The sequence below is a fragment of the Danio rerio genome, chromosome 1 (assembly GCF_049306965.1).
Source record: "Danio rerio strain Tuebingen ecotype United States chromosome 1, GRCz12tu, whole genome shotgun sequence".
NCBI classification, from domain to species: domain Eukaryota; kingdom Metazoa; phylum Chordata; class Actinopteri; order Cypriniformes; family Danionidae; genus Danio; species Danio rerio.
In genome coordinates this window covers 25439471-25463666 of record NC_133176.1, presented here as the reverse complement: position 1 = coordinate 25463666, position 24196 = coordinate 25439471, and the positions used below count along the sequence as shown (strand labels likewise).

The window sequence follows — 24196 nt, the reverse complement described above, 5'->3', positions numbered from 1 at the left end:
ACCCTGGGTTGCCTAGGTGGACCGCATATTTCATTGATTCATTCAGAATGGCTGTCAAAGCATGTACCCGTGACCGAAATGCGACCTCCGGTTGACAGTAGCAGACTCCGAAATGAGATGCAGATTCAGAGTTCAACATGAGCTTATTAATTAGCAAATAATATAAATACTATGAACGTAAACATTAGGTGAGCAGGTTACATTGTAACCCCATGTCCTAACAACACCGTAATGAGATTTGCAGTGATAAGCAATTTGGCTGTTTGTACCAGACGCAGCACGACAGAAATTTAAATGCAGCCATTCAGAAGCACAGAATATGCACTTACTCATAAAATGGTAACATTTATAATCTAATTAATGTATATTTAACCTCTTTTACATTATTAAATAAATCACTGATATGTGTTGGTTTTGAGTCTAAAGTTCTAAAGTTAATTTTCTAACTGTTTATTTATACTGAGGTGAATTGCTGCAGCTGCTATCAGTAGTATGGCTATAAATGTTATGTAAAATGGCAATCAAACTCACATTATAAGCATTTAACACTAAATAAAGCACATGAGGTGTACCTGAGGTGTAAATTATCCTGTTGTTCAACTGTGAGAAATAGAAGCCATTTCTAATACCAATTCAAGGTGTTGGTTAGAACAAAAACTCCTTTTATTATGGAAAAAATATTCCTTCTATCGCGGCCCGTTGATTTTATTAAGAACATGATTTAAATTAGCCTTTAGGCTTGAGACTTGCTCTTGTTAGTCGACAATCTGGCAAACTGCTCTTGGCGTTTGTTTTTATCCAAGAATGAAATACCTAGTTCAACCACTGGGTGTCAAACTTACATACTGCACCTTTATTAATGATGATCAAGATCTTTCTCACCAGTGAGTGTTTTCCTCTCCATCCTTCAGATGACAGGTTCCTCCATTCTGACAGGGGTTACTGATGCATGCATGAATTGGTTCCTCACAGTCTTGACCCTGCATAAACAAATGCAGCATTACAAACAATTGCCTCATACTCGCTTATTCTCACAAGCAGATGTTTATTCAGCCTTCGCTCATTCAAAACCATCATATTTGAGTTTTTTTCTTTTGTACAACACAAAAGAAGTCATTTTGATGCTAGTTGATGGTACCCAATGAAAAATATAGTATTTATTTCTAGGGTGGAAGCCAATGATTATCTTCATCAGGTATGTTTTAAAATATCTTATATTTTGTTCAACAGAAGAAAGAAACTAGTGTAATGCTGAGCTCATTTTCATTTTTGGGTGAATTAACCGTTTGATTCAAGATAAAACTAGGTTTATATATTCATTCATTTTGCTTTGGTTTATTTCATTGGTTATCAGGGGTCACCACAGTGGAATGAACCGTCAACTTATCCAGCATATGTTTTACGCAGCGGATGCCCTTCCAATTGCAACCCAGCACTGGAAAACATCCATACACTCTCATATTTACACACACACACACACACACACACACACACACACACACACACACACACTACGGCCAATTTAGTTTATCTAATTAACCTATAGCACATGGCTTTGGACTGGGGGGGAAACCAGGGCACCCGGAGGAAACCAACACAAACACAGGGAGAACATGCAAACTCCACACAGAAACGCCAACTGGCTAAGCCAGGACTCAAACCAATGACCTTCTTGCTGAAAGACAACAGTGCCAACATTGTAGGTTTATATATTCTAAATAGAAACTTCCCTTCAAAGTTACCATGTTCCATGTTTTGTGTAACATGTTTGCTTTCCAGTTGCTTAGGCTTTTTAGTGTACTTTTTTGTAGTACAGCTATGTGTTTGCTATGGTGATTTTGCTTGCTAGCATTGTTAGCAAGTGCAATCTCTGTGACACTCTGCTCAGTATACATGACTCATCCCAGAGACTTTAAATATATAAAGACGATTCACTTATTTGACTTATGAAAGGAATAAAGTGCGGTGCACAGTATGGTGGAATAATTCATGACTTCTAAATAAAATAGCCAAACGTCAGTTGGTAAAACTGCAGTTGTCGTCAGAAGCTTATGTTACCATAGATGTTTTCCGAGGTGTGTTTTTAGGACTGCACATTCGCATTAGCAGGACCGGGTTGATATATTCGCTTTTAAAGGGGTTACATATAATATTCAGAAAGACTTGTTTTTAGCGTCACTAACTATGCTCATTAACATTGACTGCAGCAACTTAATGCTCAAGCACATAACAAGTGTGGGTGTGATTCAAAGCCCGTATATACTTACGACAAATGTTTTTTTCATTCTGTTATTAGAAGTAAAAGGAAGTTAGAAATACCACTGCTGTGATATATTAACACCCAAATGCTGCTGACTCTCAGCGGTGTTTAGATAAATATGCAAATTCAATATGTGCTGCATTCCATCATCTCAATAATAAAATAAACAAACAGCCAAAATGACAGCAATGTAAACGCAGCAGTTAAGAAATCATCTACGGATGTGTTTGCACAAGCTCTGCCCTTCACAGACGTGATGTTGATAGATGAGGAAATGTGATAGTTTGATTCTAAAGTATATTTGAGACTGCAGAATCCATGCGTGCAGATCTGTTTAATACTATAATTTCTTTGAATTGATTTCATGACATACTGAGAACATTATACAAACATTTGTTTTATGCATCATAAAAAAAGAGTAAATGCCACATCTGCTTTTCCAGCAAAAACGTTCTGACTTTTTAACGTTTGTGCACTGTTCAAACTACCATTTTGTTATAACAGGGATGACAACACCCACTAAAAAGATGTAAAAATGTATCAGATAAATAATTGTTTTCTTTTTTTTTTTTGCATAAATCTGTTGCATAAATAAACCTCAGTCCTGATCAAAACTACATATTACAGGATTTTAACTCTTTAATTGCCAAGTTCATAAATGATGTCACTGATTTTGGTGGAAAAAAACACACAAAATGACGTATTTTCAATATAAAAAGTAACTGTGGACTGGATTTTTTTTTTTACCTTTTATCACGTCTTGGACGTGTGAAAGATCAGTAACAACGTTCAATTCAATTCAGCTTTATTTATTTTTAAACCAGGTTGAACATTGGCTCTGGTGCATTGTTCTCTATGTAGTTCTGAGAGCTGAGATGCAAATTCTGACTTTCTCAGACACATCAAGGTAAGTGTGTAAAGGTCACTCTTACACTCTCACCGACACACACATATACACACTTTAACTTGCTGTTTTTCTCCATATAAAATCCAAAAACTAAGTTTTCTTTTTTTTTGTACAGGCCTATCTAAAGGGTTAATGGTGCTTATTGATGATCAACAGTAAAAATTACAAATTTTACCTTTTACAAACAGGGAAAACCACCAACAATCAAGAATGTATGACTATATGGTGTCATGGTTTTGTAATCAAAAAATGTGGTAATGATGGAAGTCAATGGGGCAAAAACAGCCAGCAACAGTAAATTAGGGTGAAAAAATGTAAATTAATATAAAATAATGCATCAATAGTGTGTGCATTTTTTACCAAATCAGTTACATCTTTTGTGAACTTGGCAATTAAAGAGTTAAAAATCTGTAATTTTCTAACCAATTTAGTAGTTTTAATCAGGACTAAGGTTGATTAACAGATTTATGCAGAAAAATGAAAAAAAAAGTATCTGATGCGTTTTTACAGCAGTTTAATTTAGTGGATGTTTTCATCCCTAACATAACAAAGTAGTACAGTAAATGTGCGCAAATATGCCAGACTTTATTGTTGAGTTTAACAATAATTGAGTTTAAGTAAAATTACAAAGCATTTTTTTTAAAAATGTGTCAAAATAAGATTTGTCACCAAAAATCATTCTGCTAGCAGAAACATACAAAAAAGTTATGGCTAAATTAAGGCACAAAATCACCCCAGAGTGAGTGAAAACATCCCAAACAGTACATAAGAGTTAACATTAAAAGCTGACTCAATGCTTTGGTCACATTTAAGCAATACATTTTAAGCAATAAACTTTATGGAAGATTTCATGTCCGATTTTGTTGTTGATTTTTGTTGCTTTTTAAGCATGATAAGGAGATTTTAGTATTTCTCCATTCAAATATATAAAGTAGGACATGGTCTTAGATGGCCAAAATAGCTGCCTGAAAGTGATGCAAATATGTGCACTAAATAAATAGAATTTGTTCAGAATTCTTTTTTTTTTTTTTTTTTTACTGCCTGCCTGGTGGAATGTCTAATTATATATATATGTATAAAGTATTATTACCCCTATTTCAAACAACACAGTTTCATTTTGGACAGTTGTAGTACAATTGGTACAAGGCAAATTGTGTATCTAAAATTTAGTAAGACTACTGATAGGATGTTCTTTCCTGATTAAATGTGTATGTACAGTACCTTAAAACCATACGGGCAGGTGCATCTGTAAAAATCTACAGGATGGTTACTGCAGGTCCCATCATTCTTGCAGGGATTGGACAAGCAAGGGTTACATTTAGCCAAAATGCTTACATCCACTGGACCTAAGAGAAATGCAGAGAGAAAAGGTAATTACACAGCATGTTATGCACACAAACAGAAATTTAACAAATGTTCACAGGCTCACAAACACACATAGGATTGATCAGGTAAGGCATCACACAAATTATTCACAATTAAACACAGGTCAAAAGGTCACTTTAAAACCGGGAAAAGTTTAGAAGGCAGATACGGGTGTGGGGCTATAGGAGCTCTCTGGGCTCTGATTGGCTTCCTTACCTGGCACAGGAAAACCACAAGTCCCCGGCACCTCTACAAATGCACCAATCATATCATATTACTTACGATATTACCATCTGCATATATAAGCTAGTGTTAGAGTTAATGTTAATGCCCTCTCTGTGACAGGATAAATGTGTCTTAAGTGGGTTTTTTATACCTGTGCATGTGAATTTCTTAGAGGGTGTAGTGAGCAGCAGTTTGTCAGTCATGTCTCCAGGACCGGTACAGCGGGCGATGCCAGGCTCCTTGTATCCACTCTTTACCCAGTCAGAGAGCCACTGCATGTGACAGTCACAGTACAGGGGGTTTGCGCCCAGAGCCCTGCATAAAACACACACACAAAAACAACCAATTACAAATCAAGTAATGCAGTGTCTTCTGCAAAAACTAAATGTTAAAAATAAAAATAAAAAAGACATCACACTTTTTTTTCTGTTTTGTTACATCATTTGATGTTACTTTTTTTGTACAAATTATTTTGGCTTTGTGTCCCCACCAAAAGTACACACATCCTTTACTCAAGTCGAAGTACAGATTCTCATGTTTTAAAGAATCTGGTAAAAGTTGAAGTACTGACTACACTTTTGTACTCTAGAAAAAGTAAAGAAGTACAGCCTGAAAAAATAAAAAGTAACCATTACTACTACATGCTTTAGTTTCACTAGATTACCCCCACATTCCAAAGATATGCAGTATGGGTGAATATATAAACTAAACTGGCTATAGTATATGAGTGTATGAGAGCAAACATTTTTATGTAAAATTTTTTGAAAGTAGTCAAGCATCATCGCACCCTGTAATATTGCCCAACAACATTGCTCAAAGTCAGCCCATGTATCGAGCCCATTATGGTTACTTTTGTTGTTGTAAAGCATTTGTTAAAAAAAACTAATTGAAGACAACAGTAGGCCTATTTGTAAAATATATATTCAATAAAAAACTGAAAAAAGCATAAATCCTGTATTAAAAAATATATAAACTCATCGGAAATAAAAGAAATAAATCTTAATGTATAAAGTTTTTATAAAGTATTTGATTGTTTTAGTACTAAATGTACAAATCTATAAAAAAAGCACTTTTTTTTCGCAGTATTAGATTAAAAGAGCAGAGAAATCCAGTGCAGTATGATCAGAAGTAAACAATTGACTCTAAGCACTTAAATGGCATATTTTTGAACTGGAATGTGTTTACCTTGTTTACCTGTGATCTGATTGAGCAAAATGTGTCCCATGTAAACTATTAAAACATATTACCGGCAACATCAGTCATGTTAAATTCGCAGACTCCCTCTGTCTAATCTGCGTAGTCATTTTTGCCTTACTCGTAGTAATCGTCATAAACTAGGCTACATAAGGTGTTTGACAGCTTTGGTTAAAAATGACAAAAAAAATTGATTGATTGCATCAAAAAGGCGTTCAAATTGTGCCATAAAACACATGAAAAAGAAAGTATTAACTGTGGTTTAAAAATGTATGGAGTAGAAAGTACAGATGTTTGTGTAAAAATGTAAAGAAGTAGAAGTAAAAAGATTTTAGTCTAGATTTATGTCTAATTTATTTCTAACCATATATTTGTAGTAAATTTCTGTCAATTCCAGCAGATTTTTTATTATCTCATTGGTTCATTTTTTTATGTTTGCTCATTTCTCTTTAGCAATACCATCCAGCAGAGACATCAGAGAATTCATTTTTATAGAAAGCTATCACGCTTCAGATCATTGAGCATGAGTTTGGCAGGGGGCTGTTCCTCCATGCTGCTCTGGTTGGCTGATTGCCCTGTTAATGCGATAATGTCTACCTATCACATTCACAGTCCACAAATCATCCTGAAAGTACCAAACGTGTGGAAAGTTTATAACTCACACACCTGGATATTACTACTTTTTCTTTGTCAAGTTCAAAACAAAAATGCTTGTTTCTGCACTCTAATATTTAATATTTTACAAATGTACATATATGATGTGACTTTGATGTGTTTTTTCTTTTAAATTATTGCAATATTGCTTACTTGACAGTCTCTGGTGTAAAGTAATGTGTATTTTTTTTTCGACTTGGCTGTCAGTCATAATTACACTTGTGAAACCGATCTATGGGAATGACAAAAAAAGGTCAACATAAGAGACCAAGAACTCAACCAATCTGTGTCTGCAAAACCCCAGGTTCAGACAAAGAAAATGTTTCAGTGTGCTTGTGTGAGAGAGAAAGAAAGAACCAAAGTGCATCCAGCTGTCAAAACCTATTTGGGACACTTCATAAGTGCTTTGTGTGTGAGAGAGTGTGTGTGTGAGTGTGTGTTCTGAGGTGCTTACAGGTGAGAGAGTGAGGACAGATCTTTGAAAGCTCCATCTGGGATCACAGCAATATCATTACCATGGAGAGACCTGCAGAGAGAAGAAAGAAATGAAGCTATCCAAGAGAATTCAAAACACATAAATCAAAGTCTAATAGCAAACACACACACACACACACACACACACACACACACACACACACACACACGCACACGCATGCTAGTAAGGTACTTACAACAAGCGCAGAGACTTGAGGCCGTCGAACGCTTTTGCAGGAATACACCTTAATCTGTTGTAGCTTAAAATTCTGACATAAAACAAGATATTACAACACAGTTACAATACAGACAATTAAGTTATTATCTTTAATAATTGATATAAATGTGCTGTATGTGAATTTTTTATTTTTCTAACGCATAATAATACCATCTTATGCTTGCAGATATTTGAGAAACATGTTAAGTGAACATTCTTGTTTATCTAAAAAACAATGCTGAAGTTAAATATTCTGCTTTGAAAATGGGTTTGATGTGCCAGAATGCTGTCTTTGTTTTGGTTCTTTTAACCCGATGCCACTTTATTATTTTTATTATTATTCAATTATATTCCAGCACTCAGGTTGCTTTGGTGAAAAAAAACACATATTTCATTCATTCATTCAGAATGGCTGTCAAAGCATGCGTACGTTGCTATTTTAAGAAACTAAATTAGACTGCACAAAAGACCAGCTGAGAGAAGGTCTAAAGTCCAGTGTAGAGTGTGTAAGTTGTACATTGCTTAATTAAACAAAGAATGTACAGCAATACACAAATATCTTTACAAATGAAAAAGAATTAAAGTAATAAAATATTAAAAATATATATTATTTTCTACATAAATATAAAAACCACTGCCTTCATGACTTTTTCATCTCAGGAGGTTTTTTTAGTTTATTCATTACAATTGCCTTTGGTATAATGTTATTATTATTCTTGGTGTTACTTTTTATATGCATATTTATATTTGTTGTTATTAAAAACAAGCTTAGATTTGCCTACCTGTCAGGTTTTAGAACATATATGGCATAGCATGAGTATTTGGATATAACTCAGGTGTTTGAGCACACTTCGTTATTATTGTTCATTTATTCGTTTGCTGGTAATTAGAACTGAATTAAGAAATAGCTTTGAAATAAATCTTTGTGCTTAAAATAAATTAATTATGTAGGCTAATGGATGTCTGTGCGTACAACACGTTTCCTTATCCACGAAAGAGAGTGAAAGTGAAAGTAAAGAATGAAGAGGCTCATTCTCTCATTCTCGCACTGCAGATGATCTGTTTAACTGTTTTCTCGCTAGCGAAGCATTCAGTTTTTCCACTTACAAAGTTTACCAAGTAAATAGCAAATGTGCCATAGCACGACGCAAATGACTCTTAAAGGTAATGGGAGATGAGACTCTGATTAGTTAATTTTCAAAACACACCTATAACTCATTAAGAGAATAAGCTTAAACATGTTAGCCCTGCGCTTTGCACTTTGAGCCTAGATTGTTAAAATAGAGCCCTAAGTGAGCAAGTATTTGCATTGGTGGATAATGCACCTATATTTGCATATACACAGATAAACATTTAGTTCAAGAAATCTGAAGTTGATTTTGCACACACACACAATGCACAGCTACAGACACACACAACTACAATAGTGTTTGCACAAAAAACGAAGACACATCAATCTGAAGCCTTAGATCGCATTGACACTCACAGTGTGAGCAGCTCGGACATGTTACTGAAGCTGTGGTTGGACAATGTGCTGATCTGGTTATTACTCAAATCACTGCAAGAAAACACACAAACACACACGCGCGCGCACACACAAACAAACAAAGGCAGAGTGTTATGAGCCACAAGAAAATCAAACACTCAAAGCCAACATTTATGGTACATGGCAATAACACTGCATAAACATAATAACACAATAACATTGCACGGCATTAAAAGCACAAGATTCTTTGGAGCTTTCCATTAACATTACATGTCATTAAAAGCACAAGATTCTTTGGAGCTTTCCATTAACTGTTTCACTCGCCCCAACAAAGCCATGACCACAGTTTCTGGAAAAAATATGGTTAAATATTTAACTTAAATGAGCATAAACTGCAAAAAAAAAAAAAACATAAATAAATAAAAACAATGGCCAATGTTAAACATACTCGAATGACTGAATGTAATAATGCAATGACTGTTATATCTTTTAAAACACAAAACATGTACAATAGTTATGTGTTAGGCTTATAGTCAAAATGCAACATACATTCAACAGCAACACAAGCATTCCACATGCTAGAAGCATTGAATCACTTGAACGGACATTTCTCTTTAGATCTGATGTAAAAGTCTAGTTTATATACAGTCATGAAAATAACAGAATATTAAAAAGAAATGAACTTACAGGACCAAAAATTCCAAATATTCTGATAGTTCATGTGTAACTGCTTTATAGTAATGTGACAAAAAAGAGATTAATTTAACTCACAGTCTAAATTTGCTATATTTGTTAATTAGAATTTTGTTTATTTGCTCTGTTTAGTAGAGATGGAATATGCTGCCATAGTGCAGAAAAAAAGATGAAAAGCCAAAACAGCATTTGGCAATGGCTGGATGAGAAAATAAATCATCATATACGGAATACAGATTACTCAAAAAGACTTTAAAGGGGCTGAACCGATATAACTGTAACGACTAGAGACTGGCTGATTCCAAAGTGGGCAGTACCTACATGAGAGTGAGGTGTTTATAATTGGATAGTTCCAGAGGGACTTGTGTGAACTCGTTGCCATCGAGATAGCTATCAGAAAAAAGACAAACAAGTTATTACTCAAACACAGAGGAAATAGCACATTAGCAAGAGTGTAATGGGAGAAACTTCAAAGACGTATATATAGCAGTCATGTATTGTTTCAGACGTCAAGTATGTGTTTTTGGTGCAGCTGCGCTTATAAAAAGGCGTGCTTGGATCAGATACGGGGATTTTTGAAAATGGCCATTTATTATAAAATTGCTTGTGGTTTGTGTACACTCACAGCTCTGTAACGTCTCTAGGAATGCCCTTAGGCAAAACCTTGAGTCCTTTATTACTGCAACGAACCACTGTATCCAAACACGAACACTCGGCAGGACAGCGAGCCAGTGGTGAACAGCTATTCTCATCGTTACCTGCGCACACACAAAGAGGAAATTAATCATCGTGTTAATGTTCTCATATATCAGAAGCCGAGAAGAGTGAAATTTGAAGTGAGTTTTTTGATATGCCCATGGTGATTATTATTGTTAGCTTGCAGGAGTTTATGCAAAGGAAAGATAACATTGATCTACGCTCGAGTTAACATAACAGATCTTATCAAAGACCTATTAAGAGCTAGAAACAAGATCTTCTTACGCACACACATACATATTTAACTCTCCCACACACACATATTGCCATACCTTCTTCACAGGCAAAGTCTTGTACAGCTACATCTTGAATAGGGATCTCCTTGAGAAAGTAGGGGCTCTGACAGCGGGGGTTGCCTGTGACAATCCGTTTCTTGCGGAGCCATTCACCAAGCCAGGCCAGATGGCAGTTACAGTTAAACGGATTGGCCAACAAGTTCCTGTGGACAGCATAAGGTAAAATAATGAAGCAAATATTTGGCAAATTATACAAACAAATCCACTGTAAGCACTAAATGCAGTGGCTGGCATCACAGTGACGCAGTGAGTAGCATGATTGCCTCACAGCAAGAAGGTCGCTGGTTCGAGCCATGGCTGGGTCATTTGGCATTTCTGTGTGGTGTTTGCATGTTCTCCCCTGTTCATATGGGTTTCCTCTGGATCTTCCCCACAGTCCAAAGACATGCGCTATAGCTGAATTAAATAAGCTTAATTGGCCGTAGTGTGTGAATGCAAGAATCTATGGTTTTTTTCCAAATTTTTTTTGTTGGGTTGCATCTGGAAGGGCATCCACTGCGTAAAACATATGCTGAATAAGTTGGTGGTTCATTTCGCTGTGGCGATCCCTGATTAATAAAGGGACTAAGCCGATAAGAAAATAAATGAAATGCTGTGGCCTATGGAGGCAGGATATTGTAGGCAGACTGTCATTTTGAAAAGTGTACAGTTCATTCATTCATTTATTTTCTTGTCCCCTTAGTCCATTTATTAATCCGGGGTCGCCAAGAGCGGAATGAAACACCAACTTATCCAGCATGTTTTCACACAGCTGATGCCCTTTCAGCCGCAACCCATCTCTGGGAAACATTCACACACATACACTCATACATTATGGACAATTTAGTCTACTGTACCGCATGTTTTTGGACTGTGGGGAAAAACCATGCAAATGCAGGGAGAACATGCAAACACCACACAGAAATGCCAACTGAACCGAGGTTCGAACCAGCGACCTTCTTTCTGTGAGGCGACAGCACTACCTATTGGGCCACTGTGTCGCCTAAAAGTGTTCAATATCAATGTTAAAAAACAATGTTATTTGTGATTTTTTATTTTTATTTTAAATCAATTCTGATTTTAAATAACTAAAAAGTTCATGATATTATGCTAATAGATGGGTGTTCTATGCATTTTTCAAACTGCATAGGATGAAAATCTGTTACAGCCACAATTAAAGGGACCGTTTACCCAATTAAAGGGACCGTTTACCCAAAACTGAAATGAATGTCATCGTTTACTCATTAACTTGTCACAGAACTGTTTAAGTTTCTTTCTAATAGTGAACACAAAAGATGTTTGAAAAAAATGCTGAAAACCTGTCACATATTTGCTTTCCTACCATGGAAATCAATGGTTAGAGGTTTCATTTGTCAACATGTGTGTGAATAAAACGTTTACAACATTTTCAAATAACTTATTTTCTTTTGTTATATAACTCATAAAGATTTAAAACAACCTAAGGGTGAATAAATAATGAGTAAATTTAAATTGTGGGCGAACTATTCCTTTACAGACTCTGTTATCATTTAATAACAACACATACTTAAATTTAAACAAAATCATTGCAAACAATATTTTGGTTTGTTTTATGTTGTGAGAATTTAAAGCATATTTTTAAAGTGAATTGTGGAAAATCTGGTAAACCCATTTGGAATACCATTAGGCTCATGATTTTTTATCATGAACAGTACATCACCATAATCAGATGTGTCCTTAATTGCTAAAAAAAGACAGAAGAGTAAATATTTACATATTCATATAAAAATTCAAGAGTTCACCCTTAAATATTGCTTGATGATGTTCAGGAGAGAACCCTGAGCTTGGAGATACAGTAATTGAGCCCAAGGCTCCCGTCTGGTTATTGAGCATGTAAGGGGGTACGAGATCAGGTAGTTCTATAGAACTCCCTCAATTCGTTTGGCCTATTCCTAAATTAACAAGGGCAGCCCTAGAGAAATAGCCAACCGCACCAGAGTATAGCCACATGGTGAAGCTAAGTATTAACTTCCCATTCACACGAGGCTTCAGCATCAACACTAGACTGAAGGCGTGTCTGAAGTTGAGGCTGACGCGATCATCATAGCAGCGTCATCCAATGAAATTCATTCAGTAATAGGCCACTGTCTAGCTGGTGTTTTTGCATACAGAGATCTGATTGGCTGACGCTTCCGTCAGCGCTTGAAAAGTTGAGCTAGTCTCAACTTCTGCAGCGAGCAACGCCTCTGAAGTGTCGCCGACGGATCCACAATGCAGTTTGGCAACGTCTGACGTCACCCATTCATAGTGAATGGGAAGCGTTGACGCTGACACCCCGTGTGAATGAGGCGTAAATACTTCTAAATGTTACTATTTATTTATTTAATTAACTTATGTGTGTTTTTGGATTGTGGGAGGAAACCGGAGTACCCGAGGAAACCCCACGCGAACAAGGGGAGAGCATGTAAACTCCACACAGAAATGCCGACTGACTCAGCTGGGACTTGAACCAGCGACCTTCTTGCTGTGAGGCAATCGTGCTAGCCACTGAGCCGCCGTGTCAATCAATTCTGGACTAATCTAGAAAAGAGGAGGAGGGAGATATGGTGGATGGAGGGGTTCTTCAAAAAACGAACATAAGGAAGTAAAGTTAAACAGGATATTTATGTTGAGTTTGGGATGATTCGATTGGCTTGGTAATGAATACAGATGGGGGACCAGCCACAATCAATCCTATCACGTGCTCCTCTCGAAACTTGTTTGTGAAACTTCACTAAACTCTTAGCAGCACGGCTGGCATTGGGATATTCAATAATACAAAAAATATATATCCTACTGTACAAGAACAACAGAAAACAAAACACTTCGTAACAAAAGAGGATTTTATTTTGTGTTGTTGTTGTTGCTGTGGTTTCATTCTTTGTTAAAGGCTAGGATATGCCCTCACAGTCACCTATTTAGGTAGCAACAGTGCTGAACAAAACAAAACACTTTGTTGATAATGTGGTACTCACAATGTGGAGAGCGAATGTAGTGTGTCAAAGGCTCCTGGGGACATGGAGGTGATCAGGTTATCATAGAGGGAAAGCAACCTCACAGAGCTCAGACCGGTAAAACTGCCGTTATTGACACAGCTTATCCTGTTACTCCTCAACATCCTACATGTGACAAACAGAGACCCATGATAGATTTTTAAACAACCAGAAGCCAAAAACTGCAAATGAGATTGGAACACACAAACCAATGTACCACCACACAGAATACAATCATACTTGGATTTTTGTTTTATTTAACATCGTGCACGTCTCTAGATTTTGCTGTGATCTTTCATAAGATAATTCTTCCTTGTGATTCAATTAGGAGATAATATTTACTTGTATGGTTCAATCGAGTGTGCCAACATGTGATACTCACAGTGTGCGGAGACCACCGAGGCCTTTCAGCATGCTGTAGTGAACCCCCTCCAAGCGATTGCTGGTCAGTATGAGTTCATTTACTCCACTGGCCCCTTCAAATGTGCCTTCTTCGATATCTGTGATCTTATTGTTGCTAAGATTGCTGTAAAACAAACAAAAAAATAGGCATGGCAGTTAAGGTTCTGTCATAAGTATTACTTATATTGATAGATTAAAATGACAGAGCAAAACTTACATTTTGCGCAACTGAGGAAGCTTCTTGAAGATTCCTGTAGCCTCCAGCACTGTGAATTCATTATTATTCAAGCGGCTGCAGGGGGGATTGGGATTAAAAAACAAAGCATGCCAGTAAATCTATTGATAAATTATCTATTTTAACATCTAATGCAAAATTTAACACAACATCTTTATTTGGAATTTTTGAGCAGATTTAAACATAACTGTATTATTTTTTTCCACTTTTTCACCAAAAATATAGTGCTTTAAGGTACAGCATGATTATATGTAATTTTAAAGGGGCACTTACCCAATCATTTACATTAATAAACTATTCACCATACCATTATCTTTTTTGATGCAACTTGAGATAAATTAGATTTTTTTAATATGATGAACAGGTTTCATTTAGGCATTAGTCAACAAACATAGATAGAGAACCCCTATTTGTGGTTTACTGTAATTTGCTTGATGCTCAAGCCTAAATCTCATTAACTTTATTTAACAATATTTTATAAACATTTTCAGGCAGAATTGTTTTTTGAAACATCTTTATTTGAGAGCCTGGAGCCTGGATTTATGTTGAAAAAGTACTTTATAATTTTGCAAATAGTCAAGAATCCATTGTATAGGTCAAAAAATTTCTTGTAAATTTCCTACTGTAAATATATAAAAACTACCATGTGATACTAATGTGCAGTGTTAAGAACTTAATTTGAACATATTTAAAGGCAATTCTCAACATTTTTACATTTGTTAATCCTTAGATTCCACAATTTCATATATTGTCACCTTAGAATTATAGGGTTCTATCTGACATTTTTGTCAAAATTGAGTTATTGACGTACTCTTGTTAAATGACAAATTATTTGCATTATGGGATGTTTTTTTTATATGTTGTTTACATTAAAACTTTAAAAAAGAATAATAATAATAATTTAACCACATACTGTTTGCTATGGAATGCAAAAACTTTAAAGCTCAATATCTCAAAATCATTCAGAACGGAGGAAAAACCTTATAATTCCAAGGTGTTTATATATATATATATATATATATATATATATATATATATATATATATATATATATATATATATATATATATATATATATATATATATATACACAGTATATATATATATATATATATATATATATATATATATATACACAGTATATATATATATATATATATATATATATATATATATATATATATATATATATATTATCTCAGCCAAACATTGCCCAATCCTAACAAAGTATGCATCCATAGATATATACACTAGATATCGCATACGAACCCTGAGCATGCATTAATACCGTCACCATATTTGTACAGTGCTCCCAGGACAAAAGTCATTCAGCCGTACTAGTCAAGAATGAAGCCAATCTAAAGATGCTGAACTTCTGCGCTGCATACAGGTGTAGTAACAAGCAAACAAAGAAAACATTCGTAAGATTTCGTTTTTTACATTTTTGTATGTTACATTTGTTCCAAACAAGTAACTATATTAATAATAATAAAGTCACTCATTGCACTGACCATAAGGCTAAGTAGCACCCACTTGCACTTAATTCTAGGCTAATGCTAGCTTTGTTGAATAAAATTAGCAAACAATGTAAATGAAATATGGCAAGACGCTGCAGTGCCAGAAACTTTTATTATTGTTGGTTAATTGAAGCAACGGCTAACATAACAGTGCCTGCATTAAATGTGCATACGGTTCATCCTAAATTATTGAATATTACAAATTTCAAACACCATTTAGATCACAGGTGTCAAATCCAGTTCTTGGAGGGCCGAAGCTCTAAGTTGAGTTGCTTTAACATACTTACCTGTAGGTTTCAAACAAGCCTGAAGGACTCAATTAGTTTGATCATCTGTGTTAATTAGGGTTGAAGCTAAACTGTGCAGAGCTGCGGCTCTCCAGGAACTGGATTTGACACCTGTGATTAAGATCATAAAGGTGGATATTATGCACATTAAGATGCAAGGATATCAATGGTTCATACAAGTCGTTCATAAAAAAAATTCATTCTCAAACGAATCGCTCCCTCCGTTAGAATAAGAAGTGAAAGCAGGGGGGTGGGGGTTAGGGTGGGGTTCAGGACATGGATTAGATCAAATTGAGCATGGAGGGTGGGTAATACATTTCCATGCACACAAACACATGCTCTTTGTCAGCAATGCTCATGCGATCACTTATCCATCAATATAGAAAAGTGATGTCAAATTATAATTTTCATAATTAAAAACGATAGATATATGTGTATATGTATATCTATGCATGATATATCTGTGGCACCGGATGGCCAGTCCTCTACTGTACCTTGGTCCCACATTCAAAGGAGCACTAATGGCAGCTCTATTGATGCATTCTTTCCAATAGAAAACAACAGCGTAGGCAACAACTAATGTAAATACCTATGGTAGCACCAATAGGAGTTTATTTATATTTCATGTGATGCATAATTCTCTATTCCAATATTCCATATTTTTTTTGTCCAGGGAGGAATGATATGAAAGAGAAACACTCACAGTTCTGCTGTATACTGAGGGATGTGGTCTGGGATCTTGGTGAGCTTTTGTCCAGAGCAGTCCACTGTGGTTCCTTCACATCGACATTTCTCTGGACAGGCCAAATCAGCAAAGCAATCCCCACCTAGTTTTGAGCGGTAGTCTTCTACGCCTATTTATAATACCACACCCACACACCCACACCCACACCCACACCCACACACACACACACACACACACACACACACACACACACACACACACTATTACATTCCACACAATCATGAAAATAAACTGTATGAGACAAACAGAGGGCAAAGAGAGATGGAAAGGTAGATAGGTAAAAGTAAAGGATCATTGGGCGGGACGACATTAAAGGTTAATTGTGCTAGACCAGAGGAAACTCAGTTATCACCATGGCAACATCTCATTCTTAACAATCCACAAAGCCATGCTGACATACCAGCTATGACTTTGGGGTGATATGTAAACACACACACACACATAAACACAACATAAAGTAAGACAAGGACAGTAGACACAAATCTGCGCAAACAATGACAATAAAACGTTCACACACTAACAGACACATGCACACACACACACACACACACACACACACACACACACACACACACACACACACACACACACACACACACACACACACACACACACACACACACACAGGTTGTCTCTTGTTGCTTGCCATGCTGTAGATGCTGCAAGACCTTCCATGGTGCTTGACAGAACCATGTATTAGTCTGAGTCTGCAACCACATGGTTAGATCAAGCACAAAGGAAAACCCCGCTGAATTTCCTCCACAAGACACAGAGAAAAGGAAAGACCAAGAGATAGAGAGAATGAGATACTAATTTGTTTAGCTGGGGTAAACTAGTTGAAATGACAGAGAGAGGAAAGATGCCAAAACAAAACAAGAGAAAGGCGGAAAAATTGTGGCAGGAACATTGCAGTATAGAAATAGATGAAGCAGAGATTATACAAACAGTCAAACAAACACATACACATACAGTTCACATCATGTGCTAAAATCTCATTTTCACATCTGCATGAACCCTGTGATTGGGTTCCTGGTCTGTGATAGGCTGGGGTTGAGGTTGAGGGGGAGGGGCTTGCTGGGTGACGTCTTATTGTTTTTGTTTTTTTTGGTCAGTTACTTACACTTATTGATATGATGAATCCCTGAGTGTGTGTGCGGGAAGGGAAGAGAGAGAATATGTAATACACTCAAATATTTAAACCCTCACACAGGGGAATGCTGGAAAAACCAGGTTTTAGATTCATGCCAAGTGTGTAGTTTTGTGAGCATGCACAAAACAACGTCAGGTGGGTTAAGCTTTCACAACAAATTGCTGAGGTGACATTTGTATAACTTTATGTGTTAGCTCATCTAACAACTTACCGTAAAAACTGCTTTTCCATTATAGTATCAGGACAATTTTATCCCCCTAATATTTACATTATCAAAATAACTAAATATATAACATTATATGGGTTAAAACTATAGCGTTTTCTTTTATGGCATAAAATTATTAGAATAGTAAATAAAAATCATGTTTCATGTAAATATGGCGCAAAATTGCTACTATATATATATATATATATATATATATATATATATATATATATATATATATATATATATATATATATATATATATATTTAAAGAAACTTAAAAAAAAAATACTTTTAAGTAGCTGTATCTTGAGCAAATAATGTCTTACTGTGACAAACCATTAATCAAAGGAAAGCTTACTGTATTTATTTTGCGTTAGGGTAAAGCATAAAGCTCTATTTAAAAAACAAAACAAAAAAAAACACTTATGTCTAATGTTGTAATTAAGGGTCACATATATGAATGTAATTTTTTATATAAATCATTATTCTGAAAAATAAATGTATGAAAAATATAAATAAAATCAATTATTTCACTTAACTGACCCAAAGGCTACACAAGAACACAGCACCACTGTAAGCAGCTTTTCTCCACAAATACAGAAGAAATCATAGAGCATCACACTTCTGAACGTCAAGCAGTGTATTTCTACAGCAAACTGGTGTACAAACTGCTTTTTTTCATCTGTATGATACTGCGTGTGTGTGATTTGCGTGCATAAGCGTAGTTGTTCAAAACCTTTAGTGCAGTACACACAGAGACAAAATGTTAAGCAGTTCAACATACCTGGTATAAAATATTGCTCTTTAGCTATACAAAGAGAGACACACAGAGAACTGAGAATGGTGTGAGTATGTGTTTGTGTGTGTATGAAGATCAATAAATGAATATGAATATTGATCAGAGAATCCTCCTCATTTATAACACCTCAGCAATCAATACTCAGACACAGACAGTAAACTAATAATACACACACACATTTGCATTCTGATTTATAATCTGCTTAGACAGGAGAAGATAACTCATGGTGAGACCCTCACAACTGCTTGAATAACTGAAAGCTGACTAAGACATTTACACCCGTAATCAAACACACACGCACACACACACACGCAGGCAAACACACACTTGGTCTCAATGACACAAGTTGACTGTCAAGATCAGACAGGAAGAGCAAGGTCAATCGACTCAGTGTTTTGGAGAATGTTGACAAATGACCAATAATTACACATAAATGCAAATAACTATCTGCATGTGTGTATTTACCTGAACAGCGGAACTTTTTGCTCTTGATCTGGCCAATACGTTTGTTAGCGAGGCGCCGGGGACTGGTGCACCGAGCTCCACTGGTCTCAATAGGGTTGTCTTGCAGGTAATCTGCTAACCACTTCAAATGGCAGTCACACATGAAGGGGTTCTGGGCCAGATGACTGAAAAAGAGAATTAAAATTACTTAAGAAACTTGTCTTTTTTTGCCAATAAAGCTAACTAAATTTTATTCCCAACTTACAGACTAACCTGAAGTATTACTGAATCATTTACACATTTGCCAAATTTGGAGGGGGTAATTGATTGGCTGATGAATTAATTTGTGTCATGACATCGGAAACGCCTTTTTGTGTTATGCTTTCACATGTCGATAATGTAAAGTATTCCTTTAGGCTCGCTGCTGTTCAAAAACAGTGATGCTGCTAAACTATAGCTTGGAGTGGCTGTAGCTCAATCAGAGTTTTAAATAGCCCTATTTAGTCCTAGGGTGAACAGATGTCCTGTTTTTCCCCAGGAAAGTCCCTTATTTCCCAGAACAGTTTCTTATTTCAGCTCTGCCGCGAGAACGATCCAGCCAAAGGTAGGCTAACCAAACGCATAATAGAACAAATAATAAAATTCAAACAGTATTCGTTATTAACATGCAGTAAGAGGGCTCTGGATAGGTGAAATCATGCAGACTGGACTCATAACTGAAGCGCTGTCTCGGTTATGAGAGGGCAGGATTGTGCCGAGACAGTGTGCGACCAAATCAAATAGCCTTTACAGACAGTTATCAAAATGTCCATCGCTGCAGAGTATCTACCTCAAGGAAATACATGGTTTAAGTCTAACTGAACCAGTTAGACATGCAAAACTTTTAAATGAATGAATTTCCCCTTTTATAAAAATGACAGTAATAATCCGAAGCACTGAAATAATGGCGCTGGCTTTCATCAGACAGTATATGTGAGAAAAAAAAAAAAAACATGCCAATCCTCTGTAATTTATTGAGTCAAGACCAAAAAGAAAATTACTAGCTTGGCTAGTTAAGATATTTAAGGGATTTCTCATTCATTCATTCATTTTCCTTCAATTTAGTCCCTTTATTAATCTGGGGTCGACACAGTGGATTGAACCGCCAACTTATCCAGCATATGTTTTACGCAGCGAATGCACTTCCAGCTGCAACCCATCACTGAGAAACACTCATACACTCTCATTCACCTACATACACTATGGACAATTTAGCTTACCCAATTCACCTATAGCGCATGTCTTTGGATTTGTGGGGGAAAGCAGAGCACCCAGAGGAAACCCACGCCGACACGAAGAGAACATGCAAACTCCACAGCCGGGACTTGAACCAGCGACTTTCTTGCTGTGATGCAACAGCACTACCCACTGTAACACCACGCCGCCTTTATGGATTTCTGCTCAGCTAAAGTTTAAAGCAATTTTTTTAAAGGCAACTCTATTTAAAGAATTTATTGTAAACCACTCATTTAGGAAGTATGACATGTGGTTTACTATAACCCCAGGGAACAATATGTTTTGTGTAAACCACACTGTAAAAGCTATTTTACATGTTTGTTTACATATTATAGATGTTTAAAAACTATTTTTAGATGCTTAATTTAATTCAAGATTCGTTGTATATGCTTGTGACAAATATAGTAGCTAGAAAATCATAGCTTCACCAATTTTGTTTTTCCTTTTCAACTTCCTTAAATTGTTATACTACAAGGAACCGTTATAGACAAAACATGACATTAAAAATAGATATTTGTTAAATTATTTATACATTTGCATGTTTGTTTTTTTTCTCACTGGTTTTAAATTACTAAATTAGTATAGTATAGTATAGTATAGTATAGTATAGTATAGTATAGTATAGTATAGTATAGTACAATACAGTATCGATCAAAGAACAATGTCCACCAATGTTACAAATAACATTTGTGAAAAAAGTCAAGGGAAATGTTCTATCATCAACTAAAACATAGTGGCAATTGTTTTTATTCATTCTGCAACCAAGGCTACTCACAGGGTTTGGATAGCTCTGAGAGAAGAGAAAGTTCCCTTTGCGATGGTCTGAAGTTTGTTGTCATAAAGCGACAGAAGATTCAGATTCTGCAGGTCTTGGAAAGAATCTACACGCAAACAATTGATCTTGTTCGCATTCAGCAATCTGTTGGGATAAACATTCGCATGTGACATTTTATCCAAATCTCACAGGTAAACAGGAAAATCTATACATGCGTAGTAAATTGAGATATTATAAATGTCATATGCAAATAGATTAACATTTAAAGACAAACAAATAAACAAGACATTCTAAAAAAGAGAATCAATTCCCTGTGGTCTCCAGACTCATTTACACTGCATTACGAGAGAACAAAGTTGTGAATAAATAGAGGCTTTATTTTACAAAGCAGCTTTTGTTTAAACAGGATTTACATGTTCCACATTTAGTGCAAGCAGTAAGACTCTGTGTGGGTTTGTGTGTTGTTTGAGGTACTGGTATAAAACTTTTATATTTGTGAGCATTTACAAATGTGAATTTCTTATTTAGTTATTTCAGAAAGAGTCTGAAAGAGTGAGAGATTACATTAAATTACATTTTATTTCTTCCCCAAACCTAACTGATTTCTGTGAGAAAATTGGGTCCATGGGGGTTCCAATAGGTCTTCTGCAGTATTTGTGATGATAGGGATGCAGTTCAACAGATGATTCATAGGAAAAGTCTACCTTCTGCCACTTTTCGAAATGATCAACTAGGGGTCAAGTTATTATTTATCGCTTTTTTACAACTGGGATCGACGACAAGAAATTTGTAAGGTAGCGTACTGTATAAACTGTATTTTCTATCACCCTACAATTACCCTAACCCTACGCCTCAAAGGAAAAAAAAAAAAAGCGAAAATAATTCAGTATAAATTATAAACCTTTTAAAAATGGTAACATTGGCAATGTTTTCTTATTGTAAGTCACTTTTTCCTTGTAATAACGGTGTCATACCCATGCCATTATACAAGTTTGTGTCCTAATATGTCAAGCAATTGCACACACACACACACACACACACACCATTGCAAGCAAGCATGCATGTAGGTATGAATGTAGAATGTAGGCTAATGTTCATATCCTTCCAGTGCAAACACAGATGTTTTTTTTTTTTTTTTCTGAGATAATGAATTTTTTAACTGAAACTCTGTGGCCACTGTGGCTACGTAATGCATAACATTTTGATCTAAACAGTATTTTTTTTACTTAAGCAATAATGTGTTAAACAAATAGTACAGTCATTTAAGTGTACATTTAGCAGTCTGACGTCAAGTTTTGCAAGAACACATATTTATATGACATTTTTACAAATATCTCATGTGAAGTAATACTGAATTGCTGTAAACTACCCAAAGACTATATTACAACACTTTATTTTGTCAATAAAATAAAGTGCATTAACTAAATTAATGTGTAATATTATAGTTATTATTAATATACTGGTATGTAAATTTATGTCGAAAAATAATTGTGGTATCTTGACAACTTTATAATGAGCTAATCAAATTTCCCCACACACAAACCTTGTTGTTTTATTAGATCCTAATAGCAACATCATTTAGTATATCTCTTAAGCTGTTTATCATTGGCTGGTCTTTATTGGCAAAATCTGATCCACACATGCTTGCACAGAAATAAACGCCCTGCTCTCATTGTCTTTTTAAACATAAATTCATAGAATGTGCATCACTCACAGTAGCTGCAATGAGAACAGTCCATCAAAAAGGCCTTTGGGAAGTTCAGTGATTTTATTCCCATATAAAACCCTGAAAGGCAGAAACACAAGGGAACATTAAATAAAAGCAAAGATTAAAGATGTTCATTACCCACCCACACACACACGCATTCATCACAAACGGTTCCTCAAACAGAGCACAAGACGCACCACCACAAATCATCCCAGTGCAGGCAGTGACAAATCACATTTGAACACAAACAAAATCATGTGGATCCAGATTCATGAAGAAAACTCAAGAAACACATGTGCACAATCATCTTCAAATGATGAATATATCAATTACAGCTCATATTCATTACTTTATTCTAATGGTCCATAACCTTACGCAAGCTGAGGTTGCTGTAAAAAAGGGTGAGAAATACTGGGTAATTTAACACTAATCTGTTAAAGCCATGCAGTGAAACTTTTTTTTTTTTTTTGCTATTTTTATTTTAAAATGAAAAATGGCATTGTGGCTTTGGCCGTATGCTGATATCCTACATATGCAGAGGCTCACACACAACCTCTACAGAAACAACACAGATTTTCAGTGTCTGCCATTCACAAAGCTGTGTAAATACTACATGAAATATGTATGTTTATCTGATTGGTAATGATAATGATAATGATTTAAGCTAATAACAGACATCTGCAAACAAATAGTATATTCAGTCAATTATCCACACACCTGGCAAATTCTGACTTAAAGTTACTTTTATTTACCCAAGAAGGTTTTTTTTTTCTTCTCACAAACACAGACTTCTACCAAAAGAGAATACAATGATGTACAAGAGCCATCATTGTGGAAAATTCTCAGCTTTTATTTACCTTTGAAGAAAAAGAGTGATGTCCAAAATAATTCATACCTTCTGCAAACTGACACAATCAATAGGAAAATCCGAAGTTCTATTACAAATAGTCCAAGCTGTTTTAAGGCATCCCAATTACCCTCATTCATTGGGAACAGCTGTTTTAATCAACTCAACAGATGGAAACAGAAGCTCTCTGCTGTTGGTTTGTGGACAGTCATGGCTAAGACAAAGGAGCTCATTAAGGGCCTGTGGCTGCGCATTTCGGCAAGTCAAGAAAGAGATATAAGACCATG

The 24196-nt window shown here is 35.6% G+C and overlaps 1 protein-coding gene and 1 non-coding gene across 43 annotated transcripts in view; both read right to left on the bottom strand.

The window, feature by feature from the left end:
- slit2 (slit homolog 2 (Drosophila)) overlaps positions 1–24196 on the bottom strand; it is a 131852-nt gene that overhangs the window by 25715 nt on the left and 81941 nt on the right. For 7 of the 42 annotated variants that reach the window (XM_073949231.1, XM_073949213.1, XM_073949233.1 and 4 more), the window contains 16 exon segments: positions 23069–23140; positions 21355–21498; positions 19326–19489; positions 16662–16812; positions 14137–14211; positions 13900–14043; positions 13500–13643; positions 10504–10670; positions 10101–10233; positions 9797–9865; positions 8783–8854; positions 7277–7348; positions 7060–7131; positions 4909–5072; positions 4389–4513; positions 883–980 (listed from right to left, as the gene is read on the bottom strand). In XM_073949231.1, the coding sequence (XP_073805332.1) occupies positions 883–980; positions 4389–4513; positions 4909–5072; positions 7060–7131; positions 7277–7348; positions 8783–8854; positions 9797–9865; positions 10101–10233; positions 10504–10670; positions 13500–13643; positions 13900–14043; positions 14137–14211; positions 16662–16812; positions 19326–19489; positions 21355–21498; positions 23069–23140 (1866 nt within the window). 42 annotated transcript variants of the gene reach the window in all.
- On the bottom strand, positions 17365–17452 carry mir218a-2 (microRNA 218a-2). The gene has a single exon (NR_030122.1). It is a non-coding gene; the product is annotated as a microRNA 218a-2 (primary transcript).